General features: G+C 29.7%; 1 protein-coding gene across 1 annotated transcript in view; it reads right to left on the bottom strand.

Annotated features, from left to right (window-relative positions):
* LOC106457229 (protein FAM214A-like) overlaps positions 1–14,357 on the bottom strand; it is a 42,254-nt gene extending 27,897 nt beyond the window's left edge. Inside the window, exons 1-2 of the mRNA XM_013916623.2 lie at positions 14,141–14,357; positions 1,481–1,659 (exon numbers count right to left, since the gene is read on the bottom strand). Of these exons, the coding sequence (XP_013772077.2) occupies positions 1,481–1,659; positions 14,141–14,156 (195 nt within the window). The 5' untranslated portion in view covers positions 14,157–14,357. The remainder of the gene's footprint in view (positions 1–1,480; positions 1,660–14,140) is intronic.
* Between the last annotated feature and the right edge of the window lie 1,390 nt (positions 14,358–15,747).

Genomic DNA, 15,747 nt, shown 5'->3' with positions numbered 1-15,747 from the left:
GTGTGTGTGTGTGTGTGTGTGTGTGTACGTATGTGTGTGCTATCAATCAACAGTTGTAAAGACACTACTTGCTTCCCCTTTCACACTTAGTTTTTACTTTGTTGCAAGAGTGGAATAGTCATTTTCACAGAAGTGGATCAAGATAGATGTAAATAAATAACTGAATCAGTAATAATCATGCTGGAAAAATAGGTTTTTGCACCCCAGTAAGTTGAATTAAGGTATGCAATTCAAAAACTAAGTCTCCTCAGAAAACCAAACTAGGTTTGCTTGTTGGAGTGACAAATGTTTCTGATCAAAAACAAGAAAAAGGTAGTATTTTTAGGAGTTAAAAGACACAGATTAACATTCAAAACTGTCACAAGAAGTTTCAATAGCAATTGGTTGTGCTAAGGAAAAACAAAATGACCTGTTATGCTCCAAAAGAAATTTACAAAACAGTGACACTTATAAAAATGATGCTGTAGGAAAGAAAACAGTAAAAAAGAGAATAGTTTAATGAATTGTTCCAAACAGCAACAGATATAAATGTTGATCTGAAAGGATAACAAAATTACTACATGAGTATTAGTAGAAAATGTATTTGATTCTGTAATAAAATATTTAGACATATATTAAAAATTCAGGTTAAACATTTATTAATAAAGACCATTTATTAGAGATTGTATTCTGCATAATTTTAAGAAGTGTTCTCCACCAGAACACAGCTTTACAAGTAGAGCTAGCCCAAAATTCAGTGTTTTGGAATGATGTCAAGTAATTAAAATGTATTCCATTCAAGGAAGTGATCCTGTCATGGTGAAAGCAATGAGAAAATTGGCTGTTGCAAATACAAAAATAAGTTTAGTGCAAGCTTTCTTACACACTTAAGATACTTAATTTTTCATAGGTTTTATATATATATTTCAAATAAAAAGAAATGGTAATTCATAAGAACTAATTGTCACTATACAGAAATAAAAGGTTTGGGACCGGAATAAACAGAAAACACTATCAAAGCAGCCTTGACTATCAGAAAATTGCTCAGTTTCTCCACTCTATTCTCACTATGATTACTAGGCTAAAAAGTTAACAGCATTTAAAAGGCTGCCATAATTTCCTTCACTATAATCAAATGATATATCAAATAGTTAAAGCACAGAGAAAATGGTAAGAAATATATAAAATTCAAGATACAAAAAAGAATCTTCCACCCACAAGAAGACTAGAAGGGGAAATAAATGGTCCTTAACCATTAAAAACTGTCTGAATACTATACTTCAGAAGAAGCTCAGAAGAATGTGTTACAAATAATTTCCAGAAATGCTTTATAAATACCACACAACTCCTTAATTAAGAAAATATGTGGCATTCTATCTGATGTTTAGAAAGGTATCTCAGTTGTATTACTAGTAAAAAAGGTTCTTAAGCTTATGGCTCTTTTTTTTCTTCAATTCTTCATACAAATTGAAAAATGCATTTCTTACAAAATAAAACTTACTACTTCATTATTAAGGTCACATTCATGTCTGTTTTGACCGTGAGGTGGTAAACAGTGTGGACCTCCCCCATAACCTCTCTCTGTAAGCCCAGGCAGTCGACCTTCAACAATGAGTGTACCCAAACTAACATAAAGATCACAGGGATCCAACTCTACTTCTTCCACAGAACCATGCATATCTATAGAATGAAAAAGAAAAAAAAGAAGTGAGGGAAAATTTTTATCTGCCCTTAGAATTAAGACTAAATAATAGTAAATAACTTAATACTTCTTCCTCAACATATCGACTTTGGTACTTCATTCAGAGCAGTCTAAAATATAAAAAGATTCTTACATCTTAAGTTGCTCTAACAGGATTGGTAGAAAACTCTCATATTATTGGGCATACAGCAGACTACATCTATAAAAACTCAAAAACATATATAATCATTTTGATACTATGCTGTATGTTAAACAAACGTGTGTGTCTATTTATGTTTACAGTAAATTCACTTCCCTGCACTCTAATTTCTATTTTAATTAATACTAAAGTAGCTAAAAATCACAAATTTAATCTAAAATTAAAACATCTTTCTGTAAAATCAGTGATGAAAAAGTGCAATCTGGTATGTAAATGACTTTTATGGAAAAAAAAGTACATGGCAAGAATCATTAGAAAACACATTCAAGCATTTATTACGTGATAGAAATAAAAAACAGGAAGTATAATATACACTGTAACAAATATTTTAACATCAAATAACAATTGCTCTGCAAGGAATAATTTTTTATTATTTGATAAATAAAACTGATATTGTGTACCATACACGTGTAATCATTAAAAATTGAAATTCTTGTAAAAACCTATAACATTCGTGTCAGTATCCTGCACACTACTTCATTGTAACTTCAATTATTGTGCAGCTTTCTTGTCTATGTAAACAGTGAGTGATATCAGACTTCAAAATATTCCATCTATTAGAATGAACATTGTCAAATTTCATGTACAAATAGTTTCACAGCACATTTTAAAATATCTGACAGTATCACCTACAGTTGGTACATGTAGAGATCATTTTATACAATATATTAAAAAAAGAAAAAAACAATTGGCAACATGTACAAAAGATATGGAAATAATCTGGTCTTTAGTCTTTCACATCATATTGTATGCTAAATGTTATATATATTTCAATTATTCAAGGACAAGTTAGATGTGTTGGTTTAATCTGCATTTCTTATACTTTATTCACTAATAATACAAGAGTCCCAACAAACTATTATACAGCTTTCACTGCTACTTGTAAAATACAGCCCAAATATGATGTGCTATAAAACTATAACAATTAAACTTCCTAGATATGTAAAGATTTCAACAACTGTTCATCTAATCTTGCTGAATGAAAACAGGCTTGTCAGAAGCCTTGAGCTTACACTGTACAGATTACAAACAAAAAAATCAGTTGCGTTAATGATACACATGCACAAACTTGGTTGAGCCATTTCTCCTCAAAAAATGTGCCTAACATCTATAAAAATTTACATTTGAACTTATGATTATAAACATGCATTTGCACAAGTTTGGTCTCTATATTATTTTGTCATGTAATGCACATTTAAGAAATGCTGTAGAATCCAACATAAACCATTCCTTTGAAAGAATTTGTTCAACTCTTATGCACAAGTACAGGACTTTCAAAGCATTTCTTTTGGGATTGTTAGATGGCTTACAAGTTTATCAAGAAATGAAAAGTTGACTTACTAAAGAAATTCAAATAAATAATTTGTAGCAACTCAGCTTTAGCAAGTTCCACAGACTAAATGAAAATCTCACAGAAGTTCTAGAAATTTATGTCAAAGTATTTAGAATCTAACTGCCTTTGAAATCCAAACAGTTATATTAGCTCTTGAATGACTATATTTCTTCAATCTTAATTGACTATACTGATAAGCTGTCCTTTTGTTATATTGTAATCCCAAATTTTTACTATTTACTATTTCTTTAAATTCTAAGCAACTGCTTCTCTCAAGTTCTGACTAACTGACCACCTTTTCTGAATTCTGATTCATTGTTTTTCATGAATTATGTTTGCTTACACTGGATACTAATTGACTAACCATAACTTTTCTCTCTCTTAAGCCCCAACTGAATATTTCTTTTGAATTGTAAATTATTAAATGTCAAATTTTGATCAGCTACCTAAATATCTGATTGACTGTTTTTCTTGTATTCTGACTAATTTTCTACATTTATGATTTTCTCTCTGAATGTTTGCTTGCAACTCACTTCAGTTCTGAATGATTGGTTTCTTGATTTCTCTTGAAGTTTTCCTCTACCTTCAATACTACATGAATTTTTAAAATTCTGGTTGTCTATATCTTGAACTTAGACTGACTTTCTTTCTCTTTAATTCTAAAGAATATCTTGAATTGTAATAGGCATTCCTCCCTCCTGACATGAAACTTTTTACACAGCATTCTAGGCCAAACACTTTAATCAACTAACATGAAATGTGACAACCACAGGTTAAACTCCTAACTCAGAAATAATCAACAAATATTTATAAACTAAAACAATGTGATATGCTACTGAACAACAATTGTATATACATGTGCATGGTTATATAATGACCGTAAACTCTCTTAAGTTAAGAAAAGTTAGTTTTATGGATTTTATTGTCCTATACCAATAAAAACTTGCACAATCTGATTATTAAGTTATTACATCTAAAGATGGAGGTATTATGTACTTTTGGTTGTTTTACACACATACATAGTTTCATTTTTATTTACTCTAAACAGCTTTATTGCTAAAATGATAAAATTTTATGAATATGCATGAATTTGTTCTACACAAATATATGTAAAATTTTAATTAGTTTCTTAAATGAATCTGACCAGAAAGTAAAACGTACACATGTACATTACATGAATGTACATGTACAAACTTATTTAGCCTGGATAATCACCACAAACTTGGGCAAGCTAGTTCACTGAATACATTTGTCCTAGATAATATGAATAAAGCAGCACACCAGCTGACAGTCACTGGTCTGTGGCAGTTAGTCTACAGGTAGAACATGACAGCATATTTAACATTTTTTTTAAATTCAGTCTTGCTCTATCAACCATGAAGAAACAGACCAATACCTACTGATTTGAAACAGGTGGCATATATAGAGAGCAATGCCATCCTCAGATATTATACAAAAGCACTTTCTCATTTTACTATAACAGTCAAAGTAGACACCTTCAAAACTTTACCTTCTAAAAAACTCATGCAATTATGTACACAGAAGTTCAGATATTTTACCTATATACCATACAATAAGTGAACAGTTACCTATTATGAGGTCACAAATGCAAGTTCCACACACACCTATATATGTAACTAAATGTTTCGAGATTGGTTACAAGCAACTTAATTAAAAATAAAACTAAAAAGTGTTAACTGGCAATTATATATATATATACACACACATACATACAACATTAGCATTTTCAATTCAGAATAATTCCAAAACATTTACTTTACACTCTGTAATAGTAATATACATTTTCTCTTAACTTCAACAAGGAAGAACTTTCATGACAGTAACACTGTAGTTTAGTCATTATACTGCAATAAGATTTAAAGTACATGTAAGAAAATCAGTATGAAATTTTGAAATGGTCCACCAGTGCATACAAGTAACTCATCTTTAGCAAACAAAAACTGTAAAACATAAAACAAAAAACTTAAAATTTGAAAACAAAAGCTCACATAAAAGAAATACATACAGTTAGGAATATAATATTATAAACTTAATCATAACAATTACAAAATGATAATAAAATAAATCTTAAGTTGAACTAAAAAATATTTCATCTAATCAAGTGCTTCTCAAAAAGTGTTAGAAATCTTGGTATAACACGTGCGTGCCACAAAACAAAAACATCTTTATTAAAGGTATCAGTTCAAAGAGCATGGAAAGGACAGTGAACGGCACTGCTTGCACTAGAACCTTGAACAGTGACCTAGCTACCAAACAGCCTAGAACACAGCTTCATGCGACACTCTTCTATATCATAAGCTACCGGAAAATAGACGTTTAAATAAAATGTTATTTTAAAGTCACTTCTACTGAAACCTCAAAAAATACACACTGAAGCAGAAAAAAAAAGACACTCCCTCGCTACTAGGGTTCACTGTACAATCTGCAAGAGCTAGAAAGTAGGTTTTGGTAATTTAGTGATAAACACTGTGGAAACAAGAGTATGCAGTACAAGTAAAAGTTTGTTTTACAACATGTTGACATTTTTATATTGAAACTATACAGAATCTAAATACACCAAGTTCACACCCTTTCCACTGCCTATAAATAAGTATCATCCTTGAAGAAAAAAATTGGTATGGTAAGATTTCCCTTTAGTGTATCTATGTTGTCTTCTTTCTTTTTTCATAATACTTGAAATATTTTTACAGTGCTTCTTTTATTAGCCTATACATATATATATATTTCCTACTACAAAAGTAAAACTAACTAGCCTATGATTTCTAAGGCAGCTCTTATATTTCTCTTTTATAAATAGGAGTAGCATTAACAACTCTCCAATTCTCAGATATCTTCCTTCTGTCTATTCATCTATCAAAAATGAAAGAGATGAGGCTTGCATATCTGACCTTTATTAAAATCCAGGAAAAAACCTTCTCTGGTCCTGGTGCTTTAATTTCTCAGACTTTCCATTTACCACCAGTGAATTAATATTTAAGTGATTCAGGTATACTTCAATACTTCCCATAAAGTCACAGGGGCAAGAATATTGTTAATATCTTCTTTTGTAAAAACAGAAGAGAACATTTAAATGCATGGTTATCTCAGTTATCCTTTAAGTCATCTCAATGTTCACATTTTGTATACCTTTCAAATACTTAAATAAGAAATATTGCTGTCATTTTTAACCTTATCAATCAGCTGCTTTTCATATGCTCTTTGGAATTTCCTAATTTTTTCTTAAGTCAAATCCCTATAATTCTTTAAATCTTCCAAGCTATATGCCAGTTTAAACTTCTTAAATGTATTGTATTTATTTCTAGTTTTTTCTTTTCATCTTTAATAAGCTAATTTGATTTTGATTTTCCCAGTTTTTTCCTCTTTTTTAAGAACATACCAACCTTGAATTAAAAGCAACATATCTTTTAAATTTCCTAACTTTATCCAATAACATCTATGTAGCAAAATATCAAACCTGATTATCAATGATCACTCTTCAAATGTTCTCCTACCTCAACTCTTGAAAATAGCACCTCATTAGTTTTAACAGTTAATCTAAAATAGCATCTCCCTGTGGTTGGCTCTATGACCATTTGGAATAGAAAACAATTTTGAATCACTATTTATTTCATACAATGCCAATCCAAGTCTCCCATAGTTATTGCATCAGTATTATTATTAGTAACAACCCTGATTTCATTATACAATTTCTCAGTGACCTCATCTGTCTGATCAAGTTATCTATGACAATTGCCATTTTAAAACTTTCTGTCTTTTAAACCTCTAACTGTGACCCATATAGATTCAATCTCTTAACTATTAATATTTTATGTCTTCAATCCTAACAGGCTGCAGTTCATCCTTTGTATAAAGAGTCACCTCTCCCCCACCCCCTCCTTTAAAAAGTATTAAATAACTCATAACCTGGGATTTCAAAATTATTCCTATTATCCATATTTGACAAATCTAACCAGATTTAAATAATGCACATTTTATCATATTCTTCCATTTGAATTAAAGCCCTGAACTCATCCATTTTGAGTGCCCATATTAGAATAATGACAATTATACTTATTTTTAAAGACACTGCATTTATCTTCAAATCCAACAGATTCATCTTTAAAACTATTTTTAATTTGCAATACTCTAAACCTCCAAACTCCTTGTTACCTCACCTATTCTATCCACTTGTTAATTCCCAATTCTCCAACCTCCTTCATCACTGTTGCTCTTAAGTATTCATGATAATATTTCATTTAAGCCTATGATCTTGCTAAATAACTCATTCTTGAATCTAGTTTGAGAGAGAACTACCAAAAGGGCCACACATCTATTTCTATCCTTATATCCCTGAAGGAGATTTTTTAGTTATTTGATCTTTTGATTTACAATTTCCAACATCATCTACTCCTCCTATATGCACTTCAAGAAGAGAATATTCCTTGATACCAGCAAGTAAACAAACAACATATTCTACAATGTCCTGTACTTTAGCAACTGTGAACCTAGCATGTTCACCTGATCAAATCTTTCTACCCCCAGATTTGCCTAAGACTTGTATTTAGATCTTTGGTTTGCCTTGACAATTCTTCTTTCACTTTCCATGAATGTAGTAATTTAGGTGTATATACCTAAACTACTACATTCATGGATTGCTTATTCTAATTAGCTGCTAAGCTATTTATACTGGCAAAACAACTTCCAGTTTAAAATTAAGAATCCATGACCATAAGAATAACTCTCTTATATCCAAAAAAATCTTTCTAATCCCTGTTTTACTGCTATTTGTGGACATTGTGATGCAACTAATTACCCTTCCCAGAAGATAACTTTAACATTCACACAACTGGTTCTCTAACCTAAAGCTACTAACCAAGTAAACTCTTTATTCAAGAACTACACCCTCACTTAAACAATGTTATTAGCTTTTTCTCATTAAATCTGTTCTGTTATTTTATCATGTTTTATTATTGCAGGATTGTTTCTTTAAACTTTCTTTATATTATCATTTATAGCTCTCAATTTCTGTTTTTATTTTGGTGTATGCTGGTGGTAGAATCTACCCAATCAATAATTATATATTTAATCAAAATTACTCTATTTCACAGCTTATAAATTAATCTATCACTAAAAATCCCCTATTAACTAATACTGATACTATTATGTAATAGCTATGATTTTCATGATAGAATTTACAAACTAATTTTCTTCAAGTGTGTTTACAAATATATATAAAATAACATATATAGGTATATATGTAGAATATATAAATGTAATAAAGTCCCTTTCTATGTATTGTTTTATCTAAAATAAAATATGTAGTGTGTTATATCATGATAACTCTAAATACTGTAATATGGAAAATACTTCATATTTCATTGCATTTTATATAATTTGTGGAAAAATTAGCAATGCATATAAAAATATTTGTCTAAGCTATTCCAGACCAGAAACTAATATGCAGTGATGGTATTCAAATCATGTAATCATACATATTTATTCCACAATGCATAATAATTTGATTTGGACTTGCACAATACTTGTATCTACTACTCTTATTTTTATATTAAGAGTTACTAGTTTCATAAAATTCAGCCTTTGTGTATCAAGCCAGTGTACTACAATGTATCAAATAAGCTATCAAAATTTCTTCCTCTTTACAAAATATAGTCTTTTCATTTATAGTGTCAATACTTTTGAAAGTTAAATACCTGAAGTGAATATTTCTTAGAAAAATATTTCTAACCTAATTTTCTTTCTTTTACAGGTATATATATATATAGAGAGAGAGAGAGAGAGAGACACACCTACCACATCTTCAGTGCATCAGCAAAATATCCAATTTTGCTTTTCATAAATGATTTTCATATCTTGTTTCATAATGTGAATATTAAAAAATTGAATTAGGTTGGTACTGCATCACAATTGCATCATTTTCTGAAGTTATTAGATCTACAGTGAGCTCATAACTGTTAATTACAAGTTTTAAGTTTGTTTGTTTGTAATTAAGCACAAAGCTATACATTGGGCTATCTGTGCTCTGCCAACCATGAGTATTTAAACCCCATTTCTAGTGTTGTAAGTCCGCAGACATACCGTTGTGCCACTGGGGGCCAAGCTTTAAGTAGATTAAATATACTATATTATGCATGAGTGAATATGGGACCAGCATCAAAACACCTAAAACCAGACAAGTTTATAAAAAAATATATACATTTTATTTCAAGTTTATTTTTATCATTAAATAGCCAAGTCTCCTGCAATTTGCATTAGAGTTCAAGGATTTCAACTGCCACATGTTTTACAAATATAAGAAAAACTGTGCAGTTCACTAATGATTAACCATGAACTTTGATACACACACATATTTACATTACAACTGGTATGTGTACTCTGAACAGACAGACTATCCCACATTTTATATGTAGTCTGATCAGACACACATTCTTATATTCTATGCACAGCCAGATGACAAAATTATGCACTTATAAAAATGCATTAGTTTAGATCTTTCAAATATAGAAACTATTATTATCCTTTAACTTCATCAATTTTGCTCCAACCTCTGAAATCTGTCTTTTAAGATTTTGTTTTTTTTAACCAATAACTTATTTATATATATATAAACACAAACACACATTCTTAATGCATTAAAAAATGGAATATCACTTGAGACTAAAGTACAAATAGAATTATGCTAAACTGAAAATTATCATTTATATATTTATTATCGTAACATTTATATAAGACAATCACTAACTCTTACCTGACTTAATAATTGTCAGCTAATCAGTCCATCAAGGTCGTTGTTTTACTCACCCAATCAAAACATCAAATCCAAACTATATTTACACAACCCTTCCAACCCAAAAAACTTTAAAATAATTTATGTTAAAACACAAGTCATATAATCAGGCAAACTATATCACAAGCTCATAATTCCAATCAAGAAGTAATCTTACTAAAGAATGAGTGAGTATCTGGGCATCTACATATTAATTCACTACTCCTAATTTCTAAACTTTCAATCCCATAATTCATTAATACACCACACAACATCCAAATCAAGTCAACCTAATACTTCTTATGCTCCTTTGTCAAGACAAGTTAAGAGATCTTACCCTATTTCTACAAGATAACCCTTTCATCCTAGTATCCCTACTCTGTACCTTTTCCAATAATTCAATATCCTCTAAAATAAAGAGACTAAAACTGTGCACAGTATATATCTTATCATTAGACTAAAAAACAACAAAAAACATTGTTATAGAAAGAAAACTATTTTCTAAAATCCTGCTGATTGTAAATGATTAAATCTTTCCAGATGCTTTTTTAAAAATACTTTCAATTCCAACACATTGCTAACAACATAAGTCAAACTTATGGTCTTATAATCACACAGATCTTCCTTCAACTTCTTACACATAAAAATAGTGATAAAATTGGTGATCTTCCAATTACCAAAAATTTCCCCATTGTAAATATACTTATAAAAAATAACTTTCAAAACAATACAATATTTTTATAAGCTTAATATTCTTCACTAATTAATGTAATTCCTCTATCCACTTTTTCTTGTGGTTACATATAACAAACATAAAAACTCTTCAAATCAAATTTCATAATTTGAACTAACAGACTTCCATATTCTCTTGCTTTCTGTTTTTTTTTTTAATAAACCTCAGTATCTTTAATGCTATTAGTAAACATTTTCTCATAAGCTTGGTTTTTTCACTTATTAATAATGTAATTATTCTATTCATTTATTTAAGGATACATTTTTTAAACCAAGGATTCTAGGGGAAAGATATCCTCTTTTAAAATGCATCTTAAGCTTCATTAACATTTTTACCAATTAGATCATAATTTCTTGTAGTTTCTAGTTTTCAAAATAATTGTTTTTCAAGCATCAGCATAACAAGGTAGATTCCATACAATAAATCAAGTGCTTGTTAATATAATAGCACAGACATGCAAAAGCAAATGTTGTTGCTATAGAGGAATTTCTATCAGGCTCCTCATTTAAATTCATAGATCCATTAACACTGTTTTTATTTGTTCACACCATTATGCTAGCCACACAACAAATATATATACAACATTAATGAATCTGGAGAAGCTAGAAATGTTTGACTTTCTTTTGAGATACAAATGTGAAATGGTGGTCCCCATTGATTAGGAGAAACTCACTCTTACATTCAAAAGATAATATTTAAGAAATATTTAAAATCAAAAAATTAAAGCATGCATGAAACAACAGGTTTTAATTAGCAAAATATATTTCAGTGGAAACAAATACATATCTCTGCACGTCTAAGCAAATATTCAACACAAGTGTATCTTTCAACTTAAATGTAACCCAGTCAGTTACTGATTTTTGTAAGACATGAAGTGATCTGGAATAGCACAGAGGTACTTAAATTTACTCTTGGATTAGTTACTCCTATATAACTGCTAATAATATTTTAACATCAGTTTTATTTAATGTTTTCTGAATAAATATATAATTATGAAATTAAAAATTCAGCCTGATAACTTATAAAGCACATAATTCCAAGAAGAAGAAATCATAAATTTTTTGAAATGTCAATTCTATGAAATAAGTATTTTATTGTTATATAAATATTCCATTTGGTCCTTCAAAGCCATCTCTGTATACAGAAAAAGAAAAGTGAAAATTAAACAAAATTATTTTTCAGAAAATCATCAATTCATAACAGTATGATAATTTCTCAATAAACTTTACATTACATGTAAAACTGAGGTACCAGATATACAGAAACAGAAAGCAGTCAGGAAACTACATCAGAAATGTAAAGGTAAACACTTAAGAGCATATACATTTTAAAGTCAGTTAACATTTACCACAACAACTAACAAATGGAGTTATATTTATTTAATATTTTATTCAGGCAACATAATGGATATTACCATTAACAATTATTTGTAGCCTGGCAGTCTTTTTTTACATTTTCAATACAATATGAATTTCAAATATAATTATTACAACTAAACATAGAAGTGCAGAAAAACTATTTCAGATAACCAATTAACTCATTAAGATCAATAATAAATCCACTGAAAGTTTCACTCTTTGTTTGACTGGTATAGATCAATAAACCTTTCTCATTCTGTTTGATATATTTTTTTACTTACATAATACAAACTGGAGAATATTAAACATAGCTTTTTGATTGAAAAATGACAACTTAAATGAAAAACACAATTTATAATTATTATAAATTTACTTAAAAAGATAAAATACCTTTTGACAGAGAGAGCACTGACACCAAGCAAATTAAAATACTAAATTCTCAAAATGCATTCTATATAGAGTCACTACAGGATGGTAGTTGAAAAAATGACCCCTTATCCATATCAAATTTATTCCATTTTTCTAAGTTAAAAATTTCCCATGGTCATCCAATTTTATGAGGCATTAAAAAGATAATAATACAATTACTTACTATAAAATAATCTTTCAACACAATAAAACAAGAAACATCCCTGGGTAAATAGAAAGCAGTAATATAAACCCCTGTTTTTACCTTTTTGATAATAGTGGATTGATACTACACAAAAGAAACAATCTAACACCATCATCATGTCAAAAGTTTCAACAATGAAGTTATTTGTTAAAGTTTTATCATCTGGTTACATGTAACTTCTGGTTTGGGTTGGCCATATTTTGAAACAATAAGCATCTTTGTCTTTGGAAAATGTTCTAACAGGGGAACAAATTTCACTAATTTTACAATTAAAAATTTTGGTTAATAAACAATATTTTTCTATTGTGTTAAGTTACTATGAATTCAGTCAGTATTATCCATATTAAACTTTATAAAGTATATGTACTGTATGTATGACCATAAACAATACATATGTTTTACTTCCTTATTAAGTCATAAGTTTATTTTGGTCTCCACAAAAGATAACATGGTACTAACAAGAAGCATATGTATGATTAACAACACTAAAATACATTTCATGCCCATACAAACTACAAGTACAGCACAGTTTAACAGCAGTAATAAATAAAAGCTGGCTGAACCACTTTGTACTTAAGTTTTACTCATGAGTTTATACAAATACACTTTCAAATAGTTAACAGATAAATGGTCTAATTTTGTACAAAAGAAAGTACTTAAGTCAAGCAGGAAGCACTAACATTTCTTTTCAAATAACAAAAATGTTAGCAACATAAAGAGAAAATTAAAGATACAAACAACTTTTAACACAGAGAAGAGTGTCACAAAGATGTATATAAATAAGATTAGAAAATATGTAACAAAGTATAATAATCAATACATGTTTATGTTAGAATTAATTCACACAAAGTCCTAGAAAAAAATAACTACAGTATTTTGAGAGCATAAATACATACAAATTTGAAACAAAGCTGCTATATTGTATTCTAGCAAATATTTCTTTCTCAGTTTTTGCTATATTTATGCAACCTGTGGTACACAAGCAAACTACAGTATAACTATTAAAAAACATTAGGAACCAGACTATACTTTCAAATGATGTTAAAAACTAACCTGATTTTATTATGTGACGCGAAGGACAATTAATAATTTTTCAAACCGACTATATTTATTTTTTCTAAATATATTTCTGGTACTAATAAATCTTAGTTAACATTATTTTAGTTTTTCATGCTTTTTGAAGATTTTCTTGATCTACTGCCACCAGTAAAATAGGTTACTCTCCTCCTACAGTTGCTATAGTTAGATAATAGTAACATATATACGTGTACGTGTACTTTGTCATGAACAATACAAATACGTTGTGTTACTTGTTATAACGTTAGGCTAAAAAAACTAAAATACTTGGCCTTGACGCTTGAGGCAGTTTGACTATGCAATGATTTTCATTTACTTCTTTCAGCGTTCCGCACTCTAATGTGTGGTGAATTCGAGCTTACCTTCGTTTGGTTTCATGCTCTCCTCTGAAACGTATCTCTAAAATATCTTCTAAATTTTAAACAAAACTATTCGTGCTGAATACAGCATAATTCCACTGCTTTCTTAGACTTCTCACAAAACGTTCCCATTCTAACCTTACTCAGAATTCTGACGTTTCAGTCTTTCATAAACAGACCAGCTGATTCGCAATTCCAACATCTCAGGGCTGATGAATCACGTGAACAATATCCTGCTCCGCCCTTCTTTTTAGCCAATGAAGAGTAGAGTTGTATCTAGGCTACAAAACCAGGGGTCATTCTAAACTCTAAAGAGGTAAAATACGTTCTGTCATTGTATTGATAATTACAGAAAAAAAAAGTAGTTCCTCAGTGCTGCTAATCAAAAACAACAAATATATATATATATAAGGATTTAAATATTAATGATTCAATATTGTCGTACACGATTATATAATTCAACAGATAAATATGAATACATTAATAATCAAGATCAGTGAAACAATAACAGATAAGCATCATACACACACACATATATATATATATATATGTTTCTAGTATTATCCTTTATTCGCGCAATTCTAAAACCTCACCAGTGGCGCAACGGTATGTTTGAAAGCTTACAAGGCTAAAAACCGGATTTCAATACCCGTGGTGGGCGTAGAACAGACAGCTAATTGTGTAGCTTTGCGCTTAGCTACAAAGAAAAAATAACTTTTATGTAAACTGGACATTTATTTTTACCAGACAATTTTAAAAACCACCAATGAAAAAAAACAACAAAAAAAAAACAACGTCACAACACTTGGTGTCAGATTCGGGGTATTATTTTAATGAAAATACAATAGAGCTTCGAATATGCTTGACATAGAAATTCAATTCTTGAAGGTGGTGACCATGTGAATTTATATGTACTAAAAGTTTATATCGAGGAAGAATAAAATCGTTTAATCAAAAATGGACTTGTATCACTGCAGTTCCTCGGAAAGAATTTTACCGGAAATTAACAAACAAGCAGATATGCAACAATTAGTAGTTTTACCATAAATACAAAACACTAATATTCTTTTGAGAAAAACAATATATTGTTATGAGATTGAATTCAAATATATTTTATAGCTATGTTGCTCTGAGTATATTGTTACGACATCGAGGTCACGTGACTAGTATCACGTCACGTCATTCTCGAACTTTCACGTCTTTTCCTTAAATCTCGTGATCTTTCTAGATATAGTGTAGTCTTGTATATATAAGACCGGCCACGAAGCGACGGGGAGACAATGAGTAATTGAACTGCAGTCAGAGAGTGTGTAATTGAACTGAGTATTGTCGAGCACAGCACGTGAGACTTTCTTTGAGAATTATAGCGTTGTTATTGAGCTACTGTTGAAATTGAGTATATCGGTAAAGTTGTATTCAGAAAGAATAAATCAGTTTTATTTAAGAAAGGACTTGTGTCGCTAAAGTTTCATTGGAACGAATTTACGGAAAATTAATTAACGAACGAACGGAGACGTAACAAATTGGTATCAGAAAAAGAGAAGATGAAAACGAGAAGCGGCAAATCAAACTACAGCTTAGCAGATTTGATGGCAGCAATACAAGAACAG

The sequence above is a fragment of the Limulus polyphemus genome, unplaced genomic scaffold, assembly GCF_000517525.1.
Source record: "Limulus polyphemus unplaced genomic scaffold, Limulus_polyphemus-2.1.2 Scaffold305, whole genome shotgun sequence".
Classification (NCBI taxonomy): domain Eukaryota; kingdom Metazoa; phylum Arthropoda; class Merostomata; order Xiphosura; family Limulidae; genus Limulus; species Limulus polyphemus.
The sequence above is the reverse complement of the archived record's forward strand: the minus strand, read 5'-3'. Positions and strand labels throughout refer to the sequence as shown.